The sequence below is a fragment of the Bacillus rossius genome, chromosome 6, assembly GCF_032445375.1.
Source record: "Bacillus rossius redtenbacheri isolate Brsri chromosome 6, Brsri_v3, whole genome shotgun sequence".
NCBI classification, from domain to species: Eukaryota; Metazoa; Arthropoda; class Insecta; order Phasmatodea; family Bacillidae; genus Bacillus; species Bacillus rossius.
The window spans coordinates 13208676-13235976 of NC_086334.1; the positions used below are offsets into that span (position 1 = coordinate 13208676).

Genomic DNA, 27301 nt, shown 5'->3' on the forward strand with positions numbered 1-27301 from the left:
GTTATACTGTTAAGGATAGGACGATGATAGGAAAAGTAGGAAACGAATGGGAGTGTTTCAAGTTAAATGTGCCTCGAAAAAGTCAAATCGATGGTTGTTCCAATCGAGTGGAAGAGAGATAGATGCGGCGCAAGCGTACAATGAGCGTAACGTAACACAGCGTAAAGGGACAATGTGCGTTACAAGACACTTTTTCGTGCATGCAGCCGGCTATCATCGATTTATTAGACGTTGTCACGTCAAAAAACTTTCATCACATAACGGGGGGCATCATACGGGGGAGGAATTGGAAACCCTAGAGGGAAAGCCTGCCCCAGTATAGTGATCTGGGAGGGGGGGAAGGGAAGGGGAGTAATTGTGGATTCAGAGCACAGGGGGCGCTATCAGCGAGCCCGGAGTGCCTGGCCTGGCATCCCCTCCATCGCCATTCCAAGCGTCCCGCGCGGCTATCCTCGCTATGCCGGACCGGCGGACCCCGGATAACTCCGGTGAACGGTTCGTGCTGTGACGCACAACACCGTTCACTGAGTTCTGCGCGTCAATTAATTATCGGTGTAAGCAATGATATATTTTTCTCCCCCTTTTCAGAATGACTACAACTGTAATAATACTGTCAACAGAGTTGATGTAAGCTTTTGGACATACGCCATTGCTAAGCACATGTATGTCTGTAGAATTGCTTAGTAATGACGTATGTCCAAAAGCTTATATCAAGCCATGCACTCCCATTGCACAAATATTTCAAAGATAATACTGTCAACCGACAATTGATCTGTACTGCAAAACTAAGCGTGACACACTAAGGAAATCCCCTGTGTAGTGTTACGTAACCAATGTTTATGAAATTATTTTTTTCCGAAGTGAAACTATTATACAGCGACGGTAGTGTAAGTCGAGGCGATGACAAGTCAGAGCGTAACGAAAAGTGCAACGTTTTGGAATAAGTTAAATAGCAAACATGTATAAAAGTTATAGTTAAAATAATCTCTTCGTTAAAGTAATAAACATATTTGAATGAATGAGTGCAAATAAAAAGTAAATTTATCAATTAAATTGTAGATTTCATTTCACTCCTTCTTTGTATCGATACAAAATAGTGATAATTCAATAAAAATGATTCAATTTTATTCATAAAAGTATGCAATCATTTCATCAATGTTTTGTTATGACGTTGTCACGTTAAACTATCGTCCGTAAACCGACTTAACAGACAACCAATTATTTTTTTCGTCGCTGCGCTTACAGACTAGAGTCTGTTGGTAAACATGTGGTTGCAACAATGGGAGATACGATTTATGTCTTGACAGGCCAAACATTGAGATAAATTGTTCACAATTATAATTACAGCAAAAAAATATGGAAAAATCTAAGATGGCTGGGCCAATCCCCTTAACGCCTCGGAGAAACAATCGCCCCCCCCCCCCTTCCCCTTATTAACCAGGCGCGCTAGCCTTCTCGCCAAACAGACTGTCTATCAATTTCCCGTATATCAAAAGAAAACCATTTATCAGCGAGTTTTTTTTGTTCAAATCAATTAAATCTAATTTTAACTCAAGAATAGTATTAAAGGAACACACGAGTATGACCAAAAAAAAAAAAAATTCTTCCAATATTCTCGTTTATTTTGACAATAATATTGTAACATAAACTGAACTTTATAACAATATTAATCAATTTAGCAATCTAAACAGTTACCGCACAGGTTTGTGATTGAATTATACGCTTTCAAGAAAATATATTTAATTTCAAGAAAGATTTTTCATGTTATTTCCGTTTACATTTAAATTAACACTTTCCAGAGCTCTTATTCACATCTTATATCATTTCACTGTGAAAATTTCCGATAAAAAGTTAAATCTTAACGCTAGTGAAATGTTCAAGCTGCGTCGATCGCACAAACATTTCTATCTAAATATTTATGTTTAAAACCACGTTACAGAATTTTAAAGACGCAATCAGTGACAAAAAAAAACGGAATTATTTATTTAGAATGGTTTATCTTTACTCCCGTAAAAAAATTGGTTGTCTGTAAAGTCAGTTTACTGACGATAGTTTAACGTGACGTCATAACACAACATTGATGAAATGATTGCATACTTTTATGAATAAAATTGAATCATTTTTATTTTAATAATAAAAGAATAAATACTTGAAATTATACTAGTAATCACATTTTTAAAATGTAAGAATAATGAACCTTTATTGCCGAAATTGTTGTGGAAATAAGCAATGAAAACCACATTAACTTTTCACTTCACTTTATAAACAGTCGACGAAACAGTTCACGTGTAGATATAAGTTGTGTGCTGCCGCTGTCTTTCTTCTCCTCGGACGCATAGGCCAATCGAATGGAAGAGAGATGGATGCGGCGCAAGCGCGTACAATGAGCGTAACGGGACAATGTGCGTAACGGGACACTTTTTCGTGCGTGCAGCCGGCGTTCATCGATTTATTAGACGTTGTCACGTCAAAATATTCTCAGATCTCAATGGCAAATTTTAATTCACACTTGCTGCCGCAACCAACTTAAACGCAATCATCATAGGAACGCGCACGGGTGTATTTCGGGGAAGTCAGCTTGAAAACTGTTTGGACACGGCGTCAGCCACGACATGGCGTCAGCCACGACATGGCGTCAGCCACGACACGGGTTCGACCACGACACGGCGTCAGCACTGCATCGCACCGGCCACAATCTGTATTAATGACGGATGGCTCGCTTTGAAATGCATAGCCGCGCGGTGCGAGGGAAACAGCGCCATTCAGCGTCAATCCCCCACCGGTGATGCAATTAAGCCCGTCCGACACGACCGTAGGTGGCACATGCAGATCGTTCTATCTGCAGTAATTAATGAATTTTTTTTTTCCCCCGGAGCCGCAAACACATTCCTGACAGACGAACGGGCCGCGCGCTTCTCTGACGTCAACGGCGCGCGGGTAGGTTGCAAAACTTTGTTCGAAAATGCAATCGCTGTGCCGAGCTAAAAGTCATTTTAAATTTTAATATACTCAGGGGCATGTATTTTTCGAGAGAAAAGTCTGATGATTGGCGGCCGTCTGCAAGAGAGGCCATTGTCCTAATTGGGTAAGCCATTCAGGACGCGTTTGCTTCCGCACTGGGTGGCTGTGATTGGTGTGCCGACAGTGGACATGCTCCTGAAGTAAATCCAACCAACCACGAAACACGGATAACGCTACAAAAGTTTTCACATACATCTAGTCTGTAAATATTTTCGCTAAAAATGAATTGGCCCCTATGTATATTTTAATACAACAACCTAACTGGCTAGCGTAGTTGAACGACCAACCAAAATGCACTTGTACAATTCTTCCCCTAGGGAACCACCATTTTCATTCAAAAGTACGCCCTATCTCCATTAAACGTATACCGTTAAATAATAGAACGTAATGGTACAAAAAAAAAAGGTTCGTTGATATTTTTCGTTACACCCTATACATTCACTACAAAAGAGAAAAGATCAGAAAGAAGCCTAGTATTATTATTTTTTTAATATTCTCAAACTTTTTTTTGTTTCCTTCTCGCGTCAAAAGTCTTAAAACAAAAACCTTCGAAATGTGGCGACGGCTACCCCGAAAGTAAATGTAATTTTGCGGCAACCGGTTCTCGACTTCTCAGCGAGGGGTCGACGCGGTGCGAGATTCGAGCAATCGATACCCGTGAAGTGCTGGCCGGAAGCGCGCTCACACACTTGCCGCCTGCCCCGTGCATCGTGCTTGGGATAAAAGAAGGGTCCCATTCGTCACAATACCGGGTCGTTACCACAACGCCGAACGTACAATAACGCCGGATACCATAAAGCCAAATGCCAAATTGACCGCAACGCCGACAGCTAGAAAACTGTGTACCACAACGCCGAAATACAGTAACGCCGAAAAATGTTGCTGCGGGGAGGGGGGCCACAGGAGCAAAATGAAACACAACTGAATGAATTTGTATGTGTTTCTTAAATGTATCTTAACGCCGAAATACCACAACCTAACCTAACCTAGGCTAGCCTAACCTAGCCTAACCTAACCTTTGTGGCAGTCCTGCAATGACATTTTTCGGCGTTAATGTATTTCGGCGTTGTGGTAATTCGGCGTTGTGGTAATTCGGCGTTGTGGTACACAGCAGTTTTCTAGCTGTCGGCGTTTTAGTCAATTTGGCATTCGGCGTTATGGTTTTTGGCGTTATTGTACGTTCGGCGTTGTGGTATTTCGGCGTTGTGGTATTTCGGCGTTGTGGTGCGTCCCCCCCAATACCTACCTCTTTCTCCGGACTCCAGGCTTCTAAGGAAGACGTTCGACAGTTCAAAACACAACTGTGACTATCACATTCAGTTTGCAACCCTGCAATGTTTATGTTTTGTAATTGATTCGCTTCGAAAATGTACGATATTCAATTGTATTAACATACGTAAGAAACTGCTATCTGATGCTAAACTTTTACTAAATGAAAACTCACAACAATGTGCCAAATTGTAATTATTAAGTAACTGACTCAAATAATTACAATTTATTGTAAGACCCCTGCCTACCTGGACAGACATACGGTGTGCAGATCATAAGAAAAAAAATCACGCGATTTGAAAACCGTTCAAGATATCAAAGAGATGTCTGCTTACGAATAGCATTTACGTTTACGCTGAGGGCGAAAGAGTAATTAATTCTGTTCCCGTGTTGCGATTTTAAAATGTATTTTTAGAAGAGTGAAATTGGCTAAACCGCGTATTTTAGAATCACTTTTAGGCATGAAACATTCAGTTCAGATTCATGAAAGCACTTAAGGGATTGCACTAAACCTTATGATGACATGGATACTACCCAAATCTCACGGGAAGCCTTCTTTTCACAGACGAGAGTGCCAAACGCCCGATCGTGCATCTTAGTTTTTTTTTGTTCATTGTAAAAGGTTAGGTTAGCTAAATTATAAATACTTTAAAACATTGTGGACGGTTGATTTGGTTAGGATAGCTACATTAAAGATACTGTGAAATCATGAAAACGTTTTCCTAGCCCTGGATAGCTACATGTTAAAAAGTTATTTGCTAAGAAACCATAAAATGATTTTACAGCATTTTTAATGTAGCTATACTTAACTAATATACCCAACTATCCACAATGTTTTAAAGTATTTATAATGTAGATAACCTATCCTAATCGACCGCAAAATTTAATGCCACACCGGTTTATACAATGAGATAGAACGGAAAGAAAAGCGAGCATGAACTTCATGGAACTTCGGGTGTGGCTCTCTCGTCTGTGAAATGAAGGCTTCCCCAAATCTCACAGCTGCCCGATGCACGACGAGAAGACTGCGCGTCAGTCCACAGCCTTGCGCTTAGAGGCGACACCGCACTAGAAGCACCAGCCAGAGTCGCGCTTATCATCACGCCTCACTAACAAAAATACACCACTTACAAGGCGAGCCCCTTAAGAACGTCAACAAAGGGCGATTTTGTCATTTTAATTTTGTAACTTGTCGATAGCTTCGATGTTTTATCAAATGCAATCTAAAATAAAATCTGGCGAAATGGTAAATTAAAAAAAAACCTGCAAAAGACATAAATAGAAATTTTGTGAACTAAATCACGAACAAGCTTTCATGACACTGCCAATAATATTATAGGACCACGATACTTTACTATCTGTCATCCAAACACACACTTGACAGTTTAAATGTATACCTACTCCGATAAAGCATCTTTTAATGGACTTGTAATGATATGCCAGGCCTGTCAACAATCTCTGGCTTTCATTAGCAGGTACGTCATGTGGGCCGACCATATATGTACAGGTCGTCATAATTAATTGGAAAATAAAGTCTTGGCACTGTCCCTATGTGTCTTTTTTTTTCACAGTGGACTATTCGTTTATAAATCCTGTGCATTGGCGGACATCTGGGCAGAGGGAGGTTAGGGGTGTATATTCTCCCCTTCCTCTCCACAAGGTTCTGAAAAAAATAGAAGTATATATAGGTGAAGTTATTATGTTATTTTAGGTAATGCAAGGTGTTGAAAGGTGAACTGTTACGACACCTGAAATTCCAACTACAATATGTTTGTGTGTGTCAATACAATTGTAAAATTTGTATTTTTTTTTGTACACGCGTGTGGAAATTTATTTTTTTCAAATCATTGGCTCTTCCCACGGAGACATGGTTCACCCGCCACAGTAATTGAATGCGCAAGTTTTTTGAAACCATGCGCGCGACATCCGAGCGCCACTTCCAGCGGGAGTGAAGGTCTTTTTCTTTTTCGCACTTGGAAAACGTGGCGGACGTTGCCGCGAGCCAGAGGTTTTTTTTTTTTCTCGGGATACTCCCGTTTCCCCTCACGCAACCATTCCGTCAGTGCTCAGTTGTATTTCTCGTCGGCCAGCAGTGGCTTTAATGACCACGATGTCGACGGCACGTGACCCTAATTCGTTGGTGATGATGATGATTATGATGAGTGAACGGACCGGCCAGGAAAGACTACTACGCGACGGTTTCACAATTCCTTCTTCAGTACGGATACCCAGACCTGGATCTGAAAAGGAAAATTACCACAGTTTTAAAATTTTTTTAAAAACTTGAACCACTCGGTAATCAATCCGGGAAGCCAACTTTTCACAGGCGAGAGAGCCAAACGCCCGATCGTGCATATTCGTTTTTTTTTTTTCATTGTAAATAAATATGGCGGTGTTAATAAAATTATACTAATGGACAATTAGGTTAGGTTAGCTACATTATATATACTTTAAAACATTGTGGACGGTTGATTTGGTTAGGATAGCTACATTAAAGATACGGGAAAAAAAACATGAACTTCGGGGAACTTCGGGGAACTTCGGGTTTTGGCTCTCTCGTCTGTGAAAAGAAGGTTTCCCTAATCAATCCCGGAATCCTTGCCGCATCAGTCAGAAGCACCGAAGACTGAACCATCAGGTAGAGAACCTCATTCATTCATTTACACTCTAAAAAAAAAATTGTACTTTTACAAGGGAAATTCTTGGAAACCCTGTTGCCAAGGATATTTCTTGCAAAACAACAAGGAAGAGCCTTGCAAAATCGCACATGGTACAAAGCTCTGCCTTGTAGTTTTACAAGTAATATCCTTGGCAACAGGGTTTCCAAGGATTTTCCTTGTAAAATATACAAACATTTCTTTCAGTGTACACATTCATCCATAAATTTCCCTGTGGACTGGTACACCGGCGTGTCGGAGGTGTCCGATCGGGAGAAGGTCTCCAGACGGCCACCCTTGCTTGCGGCCGGCCACCTCCCGCCCACCCTCCCGACACCTGAGGGCGGCCGCGGGCCGTGTCGCCATGGCAACCCGCGGCCACGCCGAGAACTGCTTATCTCCCTCCCACCCCTCCTTCTGCCCCTTTTCCACTTCTCCCCCTCCCCTACCCGCTTAGACCCCTTTTACCTAAGGGCGACGACGACGACGACGATGTTTTAAATTAATCCGGCGTAATGACAGCCGGAGCGACGGGCGCCTTAATCCGGGGTCCTTACGCGTCCCAATTCTGGAAACGGCGAGAAGCCGGAGAACCACCCCCTCCCCCCTGCTGGCTCCTGGACCGAACAACCCTCCAAATGAAAACCCGGGCGCCCGGGAGAGCCGGGTAATATGCCGGGGTACGAGTCGCCGCGGAATGGCCGCCGACTCCCGGATGAAACACTCCCGAGGCGCCGCCATCCCGCCCTAGGGGCCGAGGGGGTGGGGAGGGGGAGAACATATCGTCCGCCACCCCCACCCCCAACCCCCACCCCTCGTGCCACGCGGCTTTAGCAGGTCCGAGAAGAAACATAGCTCCCCCCCCCCCCCCCCAAAGTCGCGGGACCGAGCAATATGACGACGTCATCGCACCCTGCATGCAGCGCCAGTCCGTACTCGTCGACGCCGACAACTTTCCACGAAATCGCCGTCAATTCGACGGGAAAAGGTTTACAGCATGTTCCACGATGACAAAAAAAAAAATAAATAAATAAACGATACAGATCTCGGAACTACTACTACAAGGTATATTACGTTTCGCTAATCGTCCGTCGATTTACACAGTGCGCGGAAACGTTGCACTACAGTTTTTTGACAATTTTTGTGAACAACACAATCGTAACATCTTCTGCGTGCGTGTGTGAAAATTATGGTTTGTTGGCAAACGCAGAAACGCAGCACAAAATGTGCGCACACTTACAGAGCCAATGATAGTTACGAAAATTATAAAAAAAAAAAAATTCTGAAATATCACTGTTGAGAAATTTTAATGTAACTTTTTTTTTTTTTTTTTTAGAATCGTGAACATAACAAGGTCTACATAATAAAACACACACCAAAGATAATGTTAGAACACTGGTCGTATACACATAAGCAATTTTATATCTATTTAAAACGTAAGTGAACATGGCTACCACAAGCTTATATTGGTCACACGTAGTAACGCAAACGGAAGAGGACATTGTCTGGATCGTCCGTACGCATCCGTTTCCGCAAGCATGCAATTGCGAATGCTCGTTTCCGTGACGAACCTACTCTTTTCCGCTTCCTTCAGACATAAAAAAATTATGTACAAAATAGTCAGCGAAAATTTTTAAGTACACGCTAAATGTATGGGTCCTCACAAGTCAGTGTAATCTAACATGGTAATCATAATTAGAGCCACAGTCTAAATACACTATTCTTGTTTTATTATTCTTACGAATTTCTGATATATCGTAGTCAATAGGGCTTTAAAATATCCAGTATGTTCTCAGTGGTTACTTTAAATAGTTTGACCACAGACAATTCAATAACTGACGAAGATTTTGTTTTTAAACAGAGCTATAATTACTTAAAAACGAGTCTAGTACTATTTCGATGCCAGTCTATTTATTAGTGCTGATGTTTTGCATTTTGCGTTTTAAAAGCAATGTGGCCGGCAGGGCCACATTTTTACTTGTAATTTATTTTTGTTGCTGGTCTCTAGTTTTATATGGTTTTTATTTCACGTATTTTTACGCCTTTTTTAATTAATGTTAATTTATCTGTAAATTTTTTTAATTATATTTGTTTCTGTTAATTAGTTATACGCAGTTTGGTAGCTATCGATTATGAGTTTAAGAATATCGATTGTGTTTCACGTAAATACCACTTGGTGAGCGCCCGGCGGTTGGCTGATGACGTCAGACATTCGGCTTGCCGGGGAGAAAAAATCAGCTGGGGCCGGGTGAGAGTGTGCCGAGCGACCGTCGAGGACAGAGCCATGTGACGGCGCGGACTGGTGTGCCGGACGGCAACGGGCCACGAAGAGTATTGGGCTGGAGGCTCCACGCTGGGTGACAGGGCAATGGATTGCCCTGTGATACTGAACTTATCAAGGTAAAGAGAGGCCGCAATTTTGATTTTTACCCTCGTGGTACTGCAGTGGTTTTTGGCAAACCTAGTGAACTGTGTATTTTCCCATACTAAATTTTATTTGGACGGAACTTTTATTAGCCAGTTTGGTGAAGAGGCCCATTTGTTTTCACACGTTGTTCCAGTGTGGGATTTTCTTAAAAAAGGTCGCCCGATTGCCTGTAGTTGCCATAAAAGTATAAGTTTGGAAGAAACGAACATTTTGCAATTTGTTTTTGAGACTTTGTCTTCGGAATTTGCATACTTAAAGTTGGCTTTAGCTAATATATCAGCTTGTGCAGTATTATTAAAAGTATGCGATCGGTATTGGACTACATGCGCAGCCTGATGTTGGTTGGTGCGGCCATTCTACGTTTTTATAAAATCATTGGCAAGTTAATAAAGAAGTAAGACTTTGTTTGAAGCTGATGATAAATACTTCTGTGGTAACATGGTTATGTTACGTGAAGAGTTTTTGCTACATTTCCCTTAAAAAAAAAAAAATAAGATAATTTTTTTTTGGTCATCGTTCACGCCTTTGTGAATTCGTACCTATGGCCCGGCGTGGCATTAGACTCTGGAGTTGGTGAGGAAGGTCAGGAAGCCAGCGCACGCCTAGGATATTAACTTTGTTTTTTTGGCAAGTCTTTAGCAACGAACATCTGAAGAAAGACTAAACCGTTGATTGAGAGTTTAAGAACTTTATTTAAATAAATTTTTTGTACTTCAGTTTTATTATTGTAAATTTTTTTATATATTTATATATTATATTGATTGTCTTGTTTGATTTTTGGTATTAGGGCAGTCAGTATATTTTGATATTTTATAGTGGCCACGCCTCACGCCCTTATATATTTTTATACTTGTTGTTATCAGTATTTATATTTTTACGATTTTTTAAAGGTTATTGTTAGTATCGCAAATGGGGATAAGATGCTGCCATTATTAACGTCAGCTTTTGTAACTAAGCTTGTATGGTTATGTATAGTAAAAATTATTTTTGCAAATTTCTATTTTTTAATAACATACGTCCAAAGTCTTGCCTCTTGTTTGTTTAATGGTTACTCTACTATTATATCCTTTGAATTTTTTTGGCCTGACCCCTGGGCAGTGGTGTGGGGAATTTATATTGTTTAGCTTTTTATGCCTGGTTTTAATATTTATTTTTTTCCTTTGCGCCCAGAGTGAGTCGGGGACGCAACCCCTCTTCCAATTAAGGAGGAAGAAGGGTTACAGCAAGTTTTTAAAAAAATTAAACTCTATTGCTATGCCCTAGAAAGGTTTTACAAGGTATGTAACTGAGTGATAATGCCGTGGGTGTTTTGCAACTGGTCGTGGCTTAGGGTCTAGCAAAAAAAAAAAAAAAAAAACCTCACAACTGACAAACGGCTCGCTATTTCAGTGACTCTCACCCAGACACGCTACGAGGCGCTTCCAGGACCCGCGATGGTAGATCCTATCTTCCTCGCCGTCCTTCGTTCCCGTGCATCGGACAGAAAATATGACCGAAGACAAGACGGAGTCCGCGGGGGGGGGGGGGAAGAACTTAAAAAAAAATGTATCGAGAGAAGGAATCGATACCTCAGAGTCGATACCCGCCCTCGATGAAGGTCGACGTGAGGTGGCGCAGGGGCTTGGCTGGTGCCAGGCACCGTCGCGCCGCGGGCTGTCCCGATGGAGACATCCGCCGCCCGCCACAACAACTTCCTCGTCGTTAAAGTCAAACCATTCTCTCTCGAGTTTTTTCGGATTGTGTGGACGAAGGGGGGGGGGAGAGAGAGAGAGGGGCGAACTCCCTCCTTCCTCCTAGCACAAAATACTGTTTTCACTTCTTCTCCAACGCCGGGCCGAATAACCCGAAACTTCCGGGAGTTTTCAAAATCTTCCCCCGGACATAAAAGTTCCGCCTACTAATGAGTCACAGTCAGCGCGCGACTGATTTACGGGGGGGAGGGGAGGGGAGGACCGCTAACGAGACGACTCCCAGGCCGCACAGGAAGGATGTCGGCTGTCGCGACGCCACGTGACGCCACGGCGTCCCGACGCCGTCGTTTACCACGTGACTTCACTGCAGTCCGGGTCACGTGTTACCTTTCATCGCCAATCCCACCAGTGCTTTAGCTAACTACGCTGTAGTTTTTTTTTTGTAAATGGACCAGAAAGACTCGAAAAAATTACATATACATTTGCAAATTTTTTGTACATTTACATGAAAATAACTCCCATTACTACAAAATACTGGGTTCGGATTCTTACCCGGATTTCTATGCTTAAAGTTATCCCAGTACCTCCATTGTTTAGTTATTTGTAAACCGTTCCTTGAATATCTTCCCAGTATTGACTGCGCACATTAATAAACACAATAAAACAAAATTAAGTCAGATTATTGAAAATTCGATTGTCCTTTTCCGTGGTTTGAAAAAAATATTATTGAATCAAACATAAATTCAAATATATAATTATGCGACAATTTTCGTAAGAAATCCTCAGTATTATCTCGAAAAACGTATTTTATACATGCAACAATAACCATAGTCATGTGTTGTACCAAGTTACAATATCCTTCTTGTACTATTACTAACTATTTCTTGGAAACTGGTTTCCAAAGGAATCTTTTGTAAAAATTAAAAAAAAAAAAAAGATTCTGTGGGTACTTTTTGTTCTGTTAACTTTTGCGACAGATATATTTCACATGTTATCTGATTTGTTATTCAAGATGTTTGCCTGAATAATTGCATTATGTACGTTCGTTGAATGATTCTTGAAGGGGAAAAAATTGACTTAAAACATATTTATGGACAAACACTATTACTGGTTTCCACTGTATGTCATAGAAAAAGCTGCAACAATTGACACAAAGATGAATACACAAAACATACAGAAAAAATAAACAAAAATCAGCCAATGACAAATGTTAAATGCACAAACTGCTGAGAGAATTACATGGAAGGGATTATTACGCATCTAGTGGGCTGACAAAACAATTTAAATAAGAACAGAAAATACAAATAATTAACCTTGGACAACACACAGAAACAGGCGAACCCAGCGATGAAACTGAACAGATATTCTGGACAACAGAACGATGACGGCACAGACCAACACAGCATGCTTGCATTACGGTTTCTCACAGCTGCGTACTGGTACACGCAGGGAAAGGGAACTGGAATTTTGCGCGTGGGTTTCAACCGACACAAAGTCATCTCCGAAATAGGGAGCTCGCAAGTAGTACACTGCCCACATTTTTTTTTGGCCTGCATTCACGGAATTAGCAGAAACCTTTGAAAACACACTGAAAACTTTTCCATGAAGCATAGTTTTGACGTTTCACAGCCGCGATTTTACAAGCGCAAGCGGGGCCCCCTCAGTGAGGGGCCCGGGATCCACGCAAATGGCTGGGTACCAAGGAACAATTTTGTGTATATAGTCATATATTTTCAAAATATTTCACCCCAAATACATTTAATTGACCAAAATAAATCCCTGGGTGGCAGGCTGAGCCGAGCCTCTCGCGAACCCTCCCGGCATGAACCCGTCAGTTCTCGAAACAGTTGTTATTTTTGACAGGCATCTCGGTGTCCCCCCCCCCCTCCCTCCGCGCCCTGCAGCCGGCTCGCGCGAGGGAACAGGTCGGTCAATTACCGGGGAACGCCGGCTGAATAAAACATGAAACGGTAAGACACACGGCGCTCCGGATATATATGGCCCCGCCCACCGGGCGCGGAGCTTCAGGGAAAAAACACGGCGATTTGAAAAATACTCAAACACATCCGAGTGGGGGGTCTGGTTACGAAAAGCGTTTTAAGAATTCGCCAGAGGGACGATAGTTAAGTTTTGTTTCCGGATTAAGTTTTTTAAACTGTTTCTAGGCATTAAAACAACGGGTAGAGGTTCTTGAAAGTATTTAAGGGTTCCGCCTACCTGGTCACACAGACGGTGCGCAGAGCTTCAGGAAAAACAACGCGATTTCAAAACTACTCAAGATATCCGAGTGGGGTATGTTTACGAAAAGCATTTAAGAGTTCGCTGAGGCCCGAAAAGCACTTTTAATTTTGGATCAAGTTTTTAAGCTGTATTTCTAGAAGAGTTAAAATGGCTAAAACGCATGTTTTCAGAGTAATGTTTAGGCGTAAAACAACCAGTACAGATTTAAGGGACTTGCATTACACCTTTATCTTCATTTATCGGCCATATAATGTTGCGGTCACCGCTAAAATTTCACAGTTATCCTGTGACGACGAGAATACTGCGCGTCAATTCAGAGCGTTGCGCTTAGAGGCGATACCGCGCTAGAAATACCATCGAGCGTCGCACTTATCATCCCGCCTCACTAACACACATACACCCCTGACGAGGCGGGCCCCTTAAGGGACTTGCAGTACACCTTCATATTCATTTCTCCGCCATGTAATATTACGGTCGCCTGTTCGGAAGACACCGCGCTAGAAGCACCAGCGAGCGGGCTTCGCGCTTATCATCCCGCCTCGCCGACACAGATGCAGCCCTGGCTAGGCGGGCCCCTTGATGACGCCTCTTCGGGGGGCAGTGCGCGCGAACACGCGGGGTGGGGGGTCGCGAGTTCGACCCCCAGCACCCTGACTGATCGCCGGGAACCCTGTCTATGATGTTTCGGACCGAGATGAAGTTGGGGCGCTGGACACTCAGCCGCTGATTCGCTCGCAAGCGCCGGTCACGTGACACCCGAGCCGACCGCCGCACTTTCGAACACAGCCATTTTGTCGTCGTCGTTAGTATGCGGACATCACGGGGCCTTCGTGGGTAAATGCTCTACATTATCGCAGCTAAGGCCATCATTCCAACTTAAGACGTGACAACGTCTAATAAATCGATGAACGCCGGCTGCACGCACGAAAAGGTTTCCCGTTCCGCTCATTGTTCCGTTACGTAGTCGGCGAGTGCAGTAATAATAGGTTGTGTTACAATTGACTAAAAAATTACGGTGATTCATATAGTTTATGATAGATATTTGATTACACTTTATTTGTATGAAAAATTGTTCATAATTATATTTAAACTTTATAGCTAAACACCAGTTTTTAAAATTAATTACAAGTCATCTACACGTGAACTGTTTCGTCGACTGTTTATAAAGTGAAGTGAAAAGTTAATGTGGTTTTCATTGCTTATTACAATAACAATTTCGGCAATAAATGTTAATTATTCTTGCATTTTAAATAAAAATCTGATTACTAGTATAATTTCAAGTACCTACCTATTTATTATTTTATTATCAAAATAAAAATGATTAAATTTTATTCGTAAAAGTATGCAATCATTTCATCAATGTTTTGTTATGACGTTGTCACGTTAAACTATTGTCCGTAAACCGACTTTACAGACAACCAATTTTTTGGACATTTTTTTAAGCTACCAGTTCATGGCCACGATAGCAGGAAAATATACAGTCCACACGAAATCTATTTACTTACCAAGTTTAACTAAATAATAACACATAATGACGTAAATGTATCCGGAGAGTTATATACATAATAGGATTCTCTCTAAATTGTTTTATTTAACGCACGTCGAAGCGAAGTGCGTAGAAGCGCAGGACAGGAGAACAGGCTGTTAATATTCTAAGACCGTTCAGTTACGAAACGAGTTTTTTTTTTAAAGGAAAGATTCGCTGTTAAACAAACAGTGCCTCGGAAAATACGGGTTATTTTAATTCCGTATAAGACTTTAATAATACCTCTACTTACAGCGCTCTAAGTGAAAACGCTCCCGCATATCGATGTAGGTACTTACAAACACGGGAACCACATCAGTTACTAGCATTTTTATGTAAGGTTTAGTAGTTGCGGTTAAAAACTCTAGAAACAAGGAGGTGGCGATAAGAACTTTATACCGTTTTCTGTTGTTTTATCGATACTGTTATAAAACTGTGGTCTGTTTGGTCGAACATCACGCAAAAACTACTGGACCTATTTGTATGAAACATTTTGTGTGTATAAGCTAATGATTAGACTTTAAAAAGTTGTACTTTTTCTCTCCCTCTATAACACGAGAGCAGCTTGAAAGAACTTAAAGTTTAGGTTGTGTTGAAACAAGATGGCGTCAAATATATTAAAAATTTTAGGTTCTATAAAGAATTACGAACGAGGCGATATCTTTTTTTAACACATTTTTATTAGCATTATTTATAGTAGGAAAACTTAAACTTAACGATAACGTTGCAAACTACCAAACAGTTCGTAAAAGAGACAATTTGCTTATCGAAAGAAAGGGTTAACTTACAAAAAATTTCAATCTACAGTACTTATTTACTGTCATCCAACTGCTAATTTGAAGCCATTTAAATGGCTAGAGGTACAGCTACCAGCATATAAAAAATATCTTATTAATAAATTAAAAAAAAAACACTCCAGCATCTTTAGGGAGGTCTGGTTTTACGTTTTCTGGAATAAAAAAAGAAAACTAACATACGAAAAATTGCAATCTGTTATGGAACACTTGCGATCTAGTACGATGGTTGAAACTAATATTCCTGTAAAATTTTCTACAACAGGATACGTTTTTTCTTTCGGTTTGTATCTTGCAAATAAGTCGCACAAACCCTTTTTTGAACATGGTAACCGCGCGAATAGAAGACGACGGCATGGTGTGCAAATATGAAAGCCTTTGTGCAACGCTAAAGAAGCGTAAATCAAGGTATAAATCAGGGGTTGGAAGAGCCGGCAAATTCGGATCTCCATATTCGTTTTTCTCCGAGAAGGGTGGATGGATGAGATTCAAGGTCCCTTCCTCCCTCCTTCGCTTCGGGGCCCTTTGAGCTCCGGCGGGGCCTAGATGCGAACTGGCGCGCCTGTCTGTCATGCTCCCTGGACCGCCAGCATCTCCCAGCATCTCCCACCCTCCGTGAGACGGCCTCTTCCCTTTCAGGGCAGATCTCCTCAACACACCCCCGTTTTCACACACGGCTGGGCGCCTTGCTCTCCCTTTTCCCCCCTGCAGTTTATTAAAATTCAGAACTTTCCACAGAAAAATTGACCGTGGATAGGGGGGGGGGGGGGGGAAAGAGAGATTTCAAAAGCAAAATCAAATCGCATCACGAGCGGAAACCTTCCATAATTACCAAGATAAAAAAAAGACACGCCGATATTATAGCCGTCACGACACTGTTAGAAATAACAGTAAATTTACAGAATTTTCAACGAAGATCTCACCTCAAAGAAACTAAAAAGATCTTCGTAATTTCAGTAACTATTTTTTTTATAAACTACGCCGTACTTGAACTTCCGAGTTCTGTTTTCCGGTAAACACGCGTGGAAGAAACAAGTGTATTTTTTATATTAATTAAAGCATTTTTTGAATGTTTTGGTTGTATACTAACATTATTCTTGGGGCTTCATGGAGAAGTAAATGAACCTAATACGCGTCAATTCACGAAGAAAGAAATAAATTTACTAAGATCCCTGGACAATTTTTTTTACTGTGTACAGAAAGGTTAGCTTCTTTTTTTTTCTTCTTAAAAATGGTGCACACATAGAACACACGAATCACAACCGTTCTTTTAAAGCAAACTATCGTTTGAATGGAAAAATAAGTCTATACCTCGCGCACAAATCTACAAAAAACTACTCTTTAGACATGCAGGCACTAATAACGTCCCAAAGTTTTCGTTAATTGTTTCTGTGTGTGATATTCCTGGTGTACCCGCTTGTATTATATTTATCGTTCACTCAAATGCAGAAGCTGCAGCAAGTGGAAACATGGAAGTACCTACGCCTTAAAACAGAGGACAGCGCGTGGTCGTATCAAAACGTACACAGGTACCTACTCAGAAATATCTCACAATTTCAAAATTCGCAAGCGTGTGAGAACAAAGCGACAGAAAAATGGTTTTTCAAATACATTTTATATAAATAATAGTGGTAAAAATTTGACTTGCAAAAATTGAAACGAGATTAAGTTTTTTTTAAACGATATTATACGTTCAATGCAAGCATCAAAATCTCATGAAAACGAAATTATAGTGCCAGAGTACTAAAAAATAAATAAAGACGACAGTACATTGTCTACACACACACCATATTTACAACACAATAATAGAACTAATAACATTGTTGGAAACTACTGCATCGTTCCAAGTATTCGAAAAGACAAAATCTAAAGATACATGGCAAACTTTACTTCGCTTCATGTCACGACTGTGCAAGCCAGCCTAGGTTGCATAAACATAACTCGGATACGCGTTTTTTAATCGCCTGGATAAAGAACTAAAGAGAACATTTTCAAAATCCACAATACGAGATCATTAATCTCGTTACAAAGCACAGTAAAAACTACATGCTAACATACTTTTTTTTTAATTTTTAAAAGTTTTATTTTTCCTGACACCAACTTGCTATAGCACAGCCGTGAATCGATTCAAATTAAATTATATTTAATGTTACAGTGATAACTCTATCAAAACCTCATATCAAATTTGGGTCCTTCAGTACAAGGAAAATAGTTTCCTTCTGATAACAAAAGATTTAAAAAAAAAAATGAAAAACACATCAGCTGAACTTTAATGCTAAACCTACACGAAATGGTCTGTGTGGTGTCGACATGGGGAAAAGTTTGAAAAGGGCTAGGGACATTTAAGTAGAGTAACACAAACAGTATTCGTTAGAAAAAAAATTAATTACCGCTCTTGAAAGTTTCGGGATTTTTTTCCCCCTCCTGTTATTAATGGTGTCTGCACTGTAAATATTAATCTCAGAATGTAATATTAGCGCGTGCGGCGGAAACGCAATTTAACTTGGCGGCGGCCAACGGAACAAAGTTTGTCGGGCGAAGCAAGATAGGGTGCGGGTTAAGTGCAGACCGAGAACTGCGGTGACCCGTTCCCCGCAAGAATATAAGAGAACTGCTAACCCGCGAAGCGTTGTTCCGTTACGCGATGAGCGCACATGATTTCTGTGGAGGTTGGTGCACTAGGACTTTTCTGAAGATATTCCATTAGATTTCATACACTCTCGAAAATTTCGAGTATCGCATTAACTTTTTAATTCACCACCTCTGTGTACCATCTGGTGTTAAAGCTAACACTGTGTTTATTAATCCTAAATTACGTAATAAAATTTTTTTTACATGGCCAAAATAGAGATTTATTAATTTTTTTTTAAAGTATCAGGCAGCGAACAATAATCAGTGACTTGCTGCGATGAAAAATGAACGCTCAAAACGCCTATTGCGAGTTATCACATTTTATCACTTCGGAATGAGGGGCAGATTCTTCCCCTTGCCACCCCTCCCCCCTTCCCAATCAGGATTCGCCCTTGGCGAGGGTTCTACACCCGACAGCCGAAAAAAGCCGAAGATGCACTTAACGAATGTGTATAGTTCAACATTGTGGTCCTTTTATAATGCAACTGGCTGAAAGAAGAACGAATTTTAAAAAAAAGTTGGGGGGGGGGGGGCAGCAAAGGGCACGTGACAAGGTATACCGGCGACGTAAAGACAAGAATGTTTTTATCACGTGAGTCAACAGCGACATGACATGTGATGGGGGGGAGGGAGGGAGGGAGGGAGGGAGGCAAAAATGGCAGTGTAGTGCGTATGTGCACCTTCATTGGACACACAGAACAAGGAGAGAAATAAAGAAGTGCGACTCTTACAGTGGAAACTGAAACCATGTTTCAAGCGACATGTGTCGCTATCTGTTGGGCGGGCCCATAACTACCAGCAAATAAAAAATCGGAATAGAGGTTCTCATACAAAGTTTTTTTTTTAGTTAATACGTTTTTTTTTCTGTTGTATTAAGTTATCTCCTTGACGGCGCAAAACTAATTTAAGCGATGCGAAAATACTTAATGCTGTTTTTGTAATAATAATAAACCGTCATGTAATAAATAAAGGAGTAGGATGTGCAAAAACTCATTGTATTTACACACCACAAAATTAGTGGCTGCCTAAATAGAGTGAATTTTCACTGGTTTGTTTGCCTGATAATAGCTTATACATTACTTCTCCTAATAAATTAATGTAGTTATGTCAGCAAAATATTATGAAAACTACTATCTAGCGGCAGGGCCGATGCAAGGTAAATTGGCGCCCTAGGCTAAAAACCTTAATGTCCCCCCCCCCCCCCGGGGCCAGACACAAAAAAATTTCCCTTGCCTCAAAATACATACGTAAGTCTAAGATTTTGTCAACAATCAAATGTAAGCAGGCTTGTGTTTTTTTTTTACTTTTTTACTTATTACAAATCATAAACAGGTCACTGTGGACTTTAAATAATTACTTATATCAATATAAACATTCCAAACTGTTACAAAAATCCATTTTCATCTAGTTTCAATAATCGTTAAACATATATTATATGAGGTGTTATGTGTCGTGCTGCGCCGCCCCCAGCTACTTGGCGCCCTAGGCGGTTGCCTAGTTCGCCTGCACGGACGCGCCGGCCCTGTCTAGCGGACGGGGCCCATAACTACTTCAAAAAAACTAGGTCTCAGTCTCGGTAATTAGAGTTTCTCCCCCATGATTGGACAGCGGAACAGCTGCTACATCGCGCGGAGACGGGGCGTACCTCGTGGCTACGTCGACGTCGACGTCGAAGTCGTCCGGGAAGACGTCCGCTCGGAGCGCTGCGGTCGGCGGGGTCGCCGGCCACACTGCGCGCGACAAACAATCCCGAGGGGCGGCGATGAATTAGAATGGTTCTGGTGGGTGAAGGAGGGGTGAGGAGGGGAGATAGGACACGCGCGAAGCCTCGGCGGAACCAATCGATGCTGCTGGTGGGGGGTGGGGGTTGCGACCACCAGATGTGTGTCAGCAGCCCCGCTCGCACGTCGTCGCGAGGACCTCTCCCGACATCTGTCGGTCGGCGGCGGAACCAACATCTGCCCCGGCCGTGCGCGCGCATTCCCGCCCCCGGCGCTCGATTCCGGCTGGCGGTAGCGACGGGGAAGCCAAACGTCCGATCGTGCATCTTCGGTTTTTTTTTTTTGGTTCATTGTAAATAAATATGGCGGTGTTGATAAAAAGGATTCTAATGGTCAATTAGGTTAGGTTAGCTACATTACAAATACTTTAAAACATTGTGGACGGTTGATTTGGTTAGGATAGCTACATTAAAGATACGGAAAAATAATTGAACGTCGGGGAACTTCGGGTTTTGGCTCTCTCGTCTGTGAAAAGAAGGCTTCCCTCGCGACGGGTCGAATCGAATAATTTCAACAATCGATTATTATATCGATTCACAGACATAAAAATCGCTCAAATAGTTTACAATTTTAAAAATAAAATTTTTACTCATTAAATACACTAAATCTTTAAAAAAAAAAAATTCAACTTCCATTTGTAGCCAGTCCAATCTCAATGTACACAATGTTTTCGGAAATATAGAACCTGTGGGTTATAATTCTGGGTCGCAGCCAAATGTTTATTAATTAGGTACTATGAGAAACAGCTGTTACGTGTGAAGAGGGGGGGAATGCATTGTTTCGACTATCGTCTTAACTAATCATGAATATTAAACAACTTTCAGTCACTTGAAAATAAAACTAACTTAAAATGGGTAGCTACACATAAAATGAACAATACGAAAGAAAAAAAAACTTCAGTGGACGTTGAATTAAAACGTTTAACTTTTAAAAAAAGAGAAAAAAATTTCTACCAAATTTTCTCTCAAACCGAATGAGGGTACAGCCGTATTCAGACAAATAAATTAGTTATTAGTATATTCCTTTAGGCAAAAATATTTTTTCCCCCCAGTGCGTTCTAACACGAACAGAATTCGTTCGTGCAAGTCGCTTTCAAAGAAAAGAAAATAGTTACAAAAATAACATCTAAAAGGAATTATGTTCTCGACTGCTATCGACAAAAAGATTCCAATCGCACGCCCACGCAAGTGAGCCATATAACCCACGTCATTCAAAGTGCGTGAATCACAGTCATCTGGCCGGGTTAGCACCGCCCCCTCCCCCCCCCCCCCGGCTCACTTTTCCGGCCAATTCCCGTGGACTCTCCGCGATGGCCTTTAATCCACTTTGCCACCCGAGCGACCGGCCTTTAATTAACAGCCGACACTTCTCTCGCAACAGATTATAATTAATTCTCTCCCCACTCCCCTTCCCAACCACCCCCTCGGTTCCCACCATCAGCGAACAACCCTTTCTCGACCTTCCGGTGCCCCCAACTCGTTACGTGTTCCGTCGCTGTGGTTTCGAATCATAACCCCCCCCCCCCCATAATCCTCCTCCACCCAGAGCCTAGCGATGTTTATCTCCGGAGCTGTCGCCGAGCACTCGGCCACAGAGCGCATGGAAGCCTACAGTTCACACGATTTTTTTTTCTAACCTAACTAAAACTAAGTGTATCCGGGTTAGGGAGGGACCTAGGTGCGTCTCAGGCCGAAGCCTATACGCCTAGTCATGCTGGGATTAGCCATGCAGGGAGAGGGTCGCATGCATCATGTGCTAGGAGGGGATTGGCCAGCCATGGCAACGATTGGCGCCATGACTAACTCCCATCACTCTTAAATCTAGAGTATAACTAGAGATAGGTTGGGCCCAGGTAAAACCTGCATAGACACAGGGAAAACCCTGGGCACATTCATGCGGGATGCAAATTGGCATGCATTACGTGTAGGAATTTACAGGAGACAGAGGATGGTCTGGATGAAGTGTTGGACAGAGTAGAAAAGAGTCTACCATGCGGGGGTTGGGCACTTGGACTCGTGGTCCGCTTTGAATTGTATTTGTATCTGGAATATTTTACCAGCGCACGCAATGCATCATGAAGATTCCGAAACTACCCGAAGCGCATAAAATGCACAGACTTTGAGAAAAATTGTAGGAAATAAATAAAAAAAAATTACAAATTTGTAATTAGGTTTTTGAATAGCGGAGGACTGTCCTGACTCCAAAAGTGAACTTGCTCATTCCTTAGACCCAATCCAGAGCTGGAGGAGTCTTCCTCTCCAGCGTATTCCCGACTCATCGCCGGCTCATGAAATATTCCACAGCCCCGGAGACGGCGCCGTCGAACCGGCGATGCACGAGCGAGGTCCAAGTGCTCCCCAGGCGCCATCAGCATGTCGCTCACGTAAGTAATATTTTGAACGGGCAATAAAGCGTTGTCCGGGGGGGCCACACCACCGCGCGCGCGTTCGAGAAGCTTCTTAAAATTGCCGCCAGGGCGCTGCGAGCGTTTCGTCGTCGCGCCGTGCTGAATCTGTGCGGGGCAATCAATACGTCCTCCTTCATCGAGGGCTCTGGTGGGGGTGATAGGGAGGGGGGGGGGGCAGGGGTATGGGCTACCCGCTGAGTGGTTGGGCCGCTCTTAAGAGACAGCTGCTGCTGGGGCAATATCGCTCCACCGATGTTGGCTACACTGGGTGCGCCGTGCCTCATTTCGCAAGCGGCGAAGATGATTAAGGCGTCGAGGCATTTTGGCGCTGAGATTGGCCAAAAGGCAAAAGGCAGGCCGAAAAGTCGGGAGAGCGCGCATCCTTGTTCTGTAGGCAGTTCTGAAGACTTAAAATATTCGATAACCACGTACCAGATGACATTTACGCACGGCTGCAAGAGGCTACGGATTTTACTGTGAAGCCTCTATAAATAAAGTCACAAAGATTTCGCTGGTTTATTCGGTAGCAAAGTATATTTGAAGCACATATGCGTCTTCTTTACTCTAAGGTTGGAATATAAATAAACACGCCTTGGGTAACCCTGAACCGGTAATAAACAAGAGTTAGTAATATTGTACGGCCCTAAGCTAGTAAAAAAAAAAAGAGAGAGAAAATTTGTCATACAATCATGTGTCGAAAAGATAAAAGTCTCTAACTCGGTATTGGCCAATGAATACACTAAAATGGCTTATCATGTGTAGAATAACTGACTGTCGGCTAAAGAGAAAACAAGTTGGGAATAATGTTGACTGTACTTTCTTAATTTGGTAAACGATCTTCGACAACGTTTTCGCTACGCAAACGGGTGGCTGGAACTTTTTTTTTTTTTTTTTTTAAACAGACTAGCTACGACGTAATTTTACCTTGGAAATATAAGCCAAAACCTACACATTAAATGATTTGTTTAGGGAAATACGTTTTCCGCAGAAACGGGAATAGGGTTGGCTTTATGATGCGTTAGTTGAGTTAACATTTCGCAGAGAAAATAAAATTAAACGCTTTCACCAGGGTAAACTAATTTTATCGTTAAAAACTTGCCGAAATCGACCTCTAGGCCATTATTTTGTGTGGTAGGTACATCAAACCCGACGTGAAAGCCACGGTATAAACTTGCTTATAAATTCGTTTTTATCATTTTATAGCAGTACCTTAAGTTGCCAACACATTTAAGAAAATAAGCTCTAAATAAAATGTAAAAAAACAAACCCTCATAAAATAAGGCATTTAACAAATTACAAATTCACCATACTGGTTTTAACATCGTAAATATAAACATTTTGTGTCATAAGCTTATTTCGATAATAAAAATTAAGTGTGATTGAGACAAGTAAATATATATATATATATATATTTTTAATATATCAGCATCTCGGAAACAATAACGCTTCGCAGCTGCGAAGAGTGCTAAGGAAGTTGTGCATACATACTTGCTGAATCAGTAATTTATTTTATTTGTAGTTTGGCAAGTTTTCATTCTGGTGCATTCGTAGTTTAAAACTCGGAACACTCCGATTGGAGTTGACATTTAACTACTATTTATGTACCGATTAAAATTATATTAAAGTTAAAATCTCATTTCATCCCCATCAAATAACTAGGTGACAGAAGTACCTCAAACGTAGTCAAAGTAAAAACCTTCAACAGTTTTAAATATGATGTTGAAAATAATCGTAAAAATATATATATAATTCAACTTCAGTTAACTAGAATTGTATTTTTTTTTTATCTGGAGACTCAAAGTGTGACAATATAAATTGAAAGGCTTTTTGATTTATAAAGATTAAAACTAATATGGAGAATTATTAATTTTGAAATGTTTCATCTGATGCATAATTAAAAAAAAGAAAATGAATTTTCTTTCGTTATTTTCTAAATACGAAATCGTGTGTGTGTGGAGGAAACGCGTGTAAATGCAGAGCGGAGCGCTGGCGCATCCTAGCGGCGGGTGCGGGAACCGCTTGCAGGGACGCCGACGCCACCTACCTTCGCGGCGTCGCCCTTCTCGACAGCCGGCCCGAGCGTCACGGTGCTGCCGCCCGGCGGCGCCTTCACGAACTCGATGCGGCCGCCCTCGACGCAGATGTTGGGCGCCAGCAGGTAGGGCGGCGGCGCGGGGGCGGGCTCGGCGGGCGGGGGCGGCGCCTCGGCCGTCGCCTCGTAGGCCAGCACCTGCGCCTTGTCGTCGCACAGCGGGTGGATCTGCCTGCAACCACACCGCCGCCTCCGCTCCGTCAGACTGGCTCCCTCCTCTCCCTACCCCCTCACCAAGGGTCGTTCGTGGCATGCGAGGCCAAAACCTTGCAGTTTTATATCAAGTCAAAGTACACGTACTGCAACATGGGCGTCGCAACCGGGGGGGGGGGGGGGGAGACATAATAACGCTTCGCAGCTGCGAAGAGTGCTAAGGAAGTTGTGCATACATACTTGCTGAATCAGTAATTTATTTTATTTGTAGTTTGGCAAGTTTTCATTCTGGTGCATTCGTAGTTTAAAACTCGGAACACTCCGATTGGAGTTGACATTTAACTACTATTTATGTACCGATTAAAATTATATTAAAGTTAAAATCTCATTTCATCCCCATCAAATAACTAGGTGACAGAAGTACCTCAAACGTAGTCAAAGTAAAAACCTTCAACAGTTTTAAATATGATGTTGAAAACACGCCCCCCCCCCCCCAATAATAAAAGTCTACAATTTCGTCCCCTCCAATTATATATTTAGTTTCGTAGTTATATTAAAAAAATGATTTCTGTGATACAACCCATATGTTGCGCACGATGCATTTAGTCCAATCGTGGTAATGTGAGCACTTTTTAAATTCGATCTTCGTGTAAAATCAAAATCAGGTCCGATACCAAGGAGAGACACTATAATAATAGTGAATATAATCACTTCATTACTTATGTTTGAGTACATGTGCGAAATATTCTTAATACTGCTGCGGCATTTAAGTGTAACATTCACGTTTCTCCTGGTGTTTAAATTAATGATTTTGTGTGGATATAGCACCAGCAGATTTATGTTAAATGTGTTTTTACAAATTTGTTCTCTGACAATATTTTTTTATAAAAAATAAATTATGTAAGTAGGTATATATAGTATGTCCTGGTGCAGGGGGGTTGGGGGTCGGGCGCCGGGGAGCCACGGCCACCATCTTGGATTACGTCACTTCCGGCGGCCATCTTGGATTCGACCTTGACCTTTGACCCCGGCGGCCATCTTGGATTACATCACTTCCGGCGGCCATTTTGTTTTTATCTGCCATTTTGTTTACTAGAACATTCCGCCAATTTGAGTTTCGTCCGCCATTTTGAAAATCTTTATTTATTATACGATTTTAATGAAATCAATTTTAAAATTTATAAAAAAATTAAATAAAATTTAAAAATATATTACTTAATAAAATTTTAATAAAAAACCTGCGCATCGAACACCCCACTCCTCTACATTACGAGTACACCAACTAGCCCCCCCCCTCCACTGTTACAATGACATCGTCATCGAACACCCCACTAACCCCTGTTACATTTTTTCGTTACACCACATTCTTTAAAATAAATTTATTATCAAAATAAAAATATATATACCATCGTTGTCTGCTGGAGGCAGCCATCTTATTTAGTGGAGACCGCCATCTTGATTTCATCTGATGGATGTCGTCATCGGGTTTAGGTTTCTAAAGTATGTTAGTGTATATAAGGTCGAGTTTCAATTCTCTACCAACATTATTATGAACCTTATAGACCGAAATTTACAAAATCCACAGTCATTTTGTTGTTGTAACCATAATTTTTTCTTAAAGTCTTATCATTTATAGGTTTTAACTAAAATATATGTTATCAATACTATCGTTGTGGATGCGTTAGTTAAAGTAATGATAATTAAAAAAAAAATTATCACTCCATCTTAGCGGACCAGAAATTTTTCAGTCTCCTAACTTACAAGTAATATTCTCTTCTCATGTTTGCGTACACATGTTTAAAAGCTGCATGGAAGCAGATATTTTTTAATGTTTGCGTATAATATCATTTCACTTTTCCGAAACCAATTTTAAATAAAATAATAGGAGAATTCATGTTTTATATTAAAATAGTAAAACAATATATGGGTAAAATTGTATTTATTAAAAATAAAATCTCATGAAGAGAAAAACGTACAAGAAAAACAGAACTATACAGCAAAGGGAAACCATGCAACAAATGGAAAATTTACAACAAAATAGATATAACAGCAAAAACAGAAAACTATACTGCTAAACTGTAACTATACACCAAAATGGAAAATATATACAAAAAAATAAAACGACAAAACAGAAAATAAATACAGCAGAAAAACTATACAACAGATTATTTTACAGGTCATTGCCAACATATCCGTGGGGGACCGTGCGGATACCATCTTCGCAGATCAGCCGTTTGTCGTCCTCCCACGTGATGGCCAGCTTATTGCTATATTCGCTGTATAGTATGTGCTGCCGGGAGCGAATGGCTCTTACACCCGCCCTCCTTGTGCGGTGTTCTTGCAGGGCAACCAGGTAGTCGCTGAATATGATGCGGTTTTTGACCACGCACCGCTGGATGCCCTTGGCCTTTTTCTCGCTCTTACCACCACACCTGTAGGCGTAGAGTTTGGCTCGTAAGCTTACAAACTCCTCCATCACTTCTACCCCACATTCATCTTTGAATTTGCCAACAACTTTCTTGTTGGTGGGGGAGAAGCAAGGGTGGCCGGAAGGGTAGCAGCTGGTGTCGAACTTCTCCATCAGTATAGGGTCGGCTTGGAGGTCATGGTA

At 41.5% G+C, this 27301-nt stretch overlaps 1 protein-coding gene across 4 annotated transcripts in view; it reads right to left on the bottom strand.

Annotated features, from left to right (window-relative positions):
- LOC134532655 (uncharacterized) overlaps positions 1-27301 on the bottom strand; it is a 542884-nt gene that overhangs the window by 275048 nt on the left and 240535 nt on the right. For all 4 annotated transcript variants that reach the window (XM_063369314.1, XM_063369313.1, XM_063369312.1 and 1 more), the window contains exon 3: positions 24490-24709. In XM_063369314.1, coding sequence (XP_063225384.1) covers positions 24490-24709 — 220 coding nt within the window. The remainder of the gene's footprint in view (positions 1-24489; positions 24710-27301) is intronic.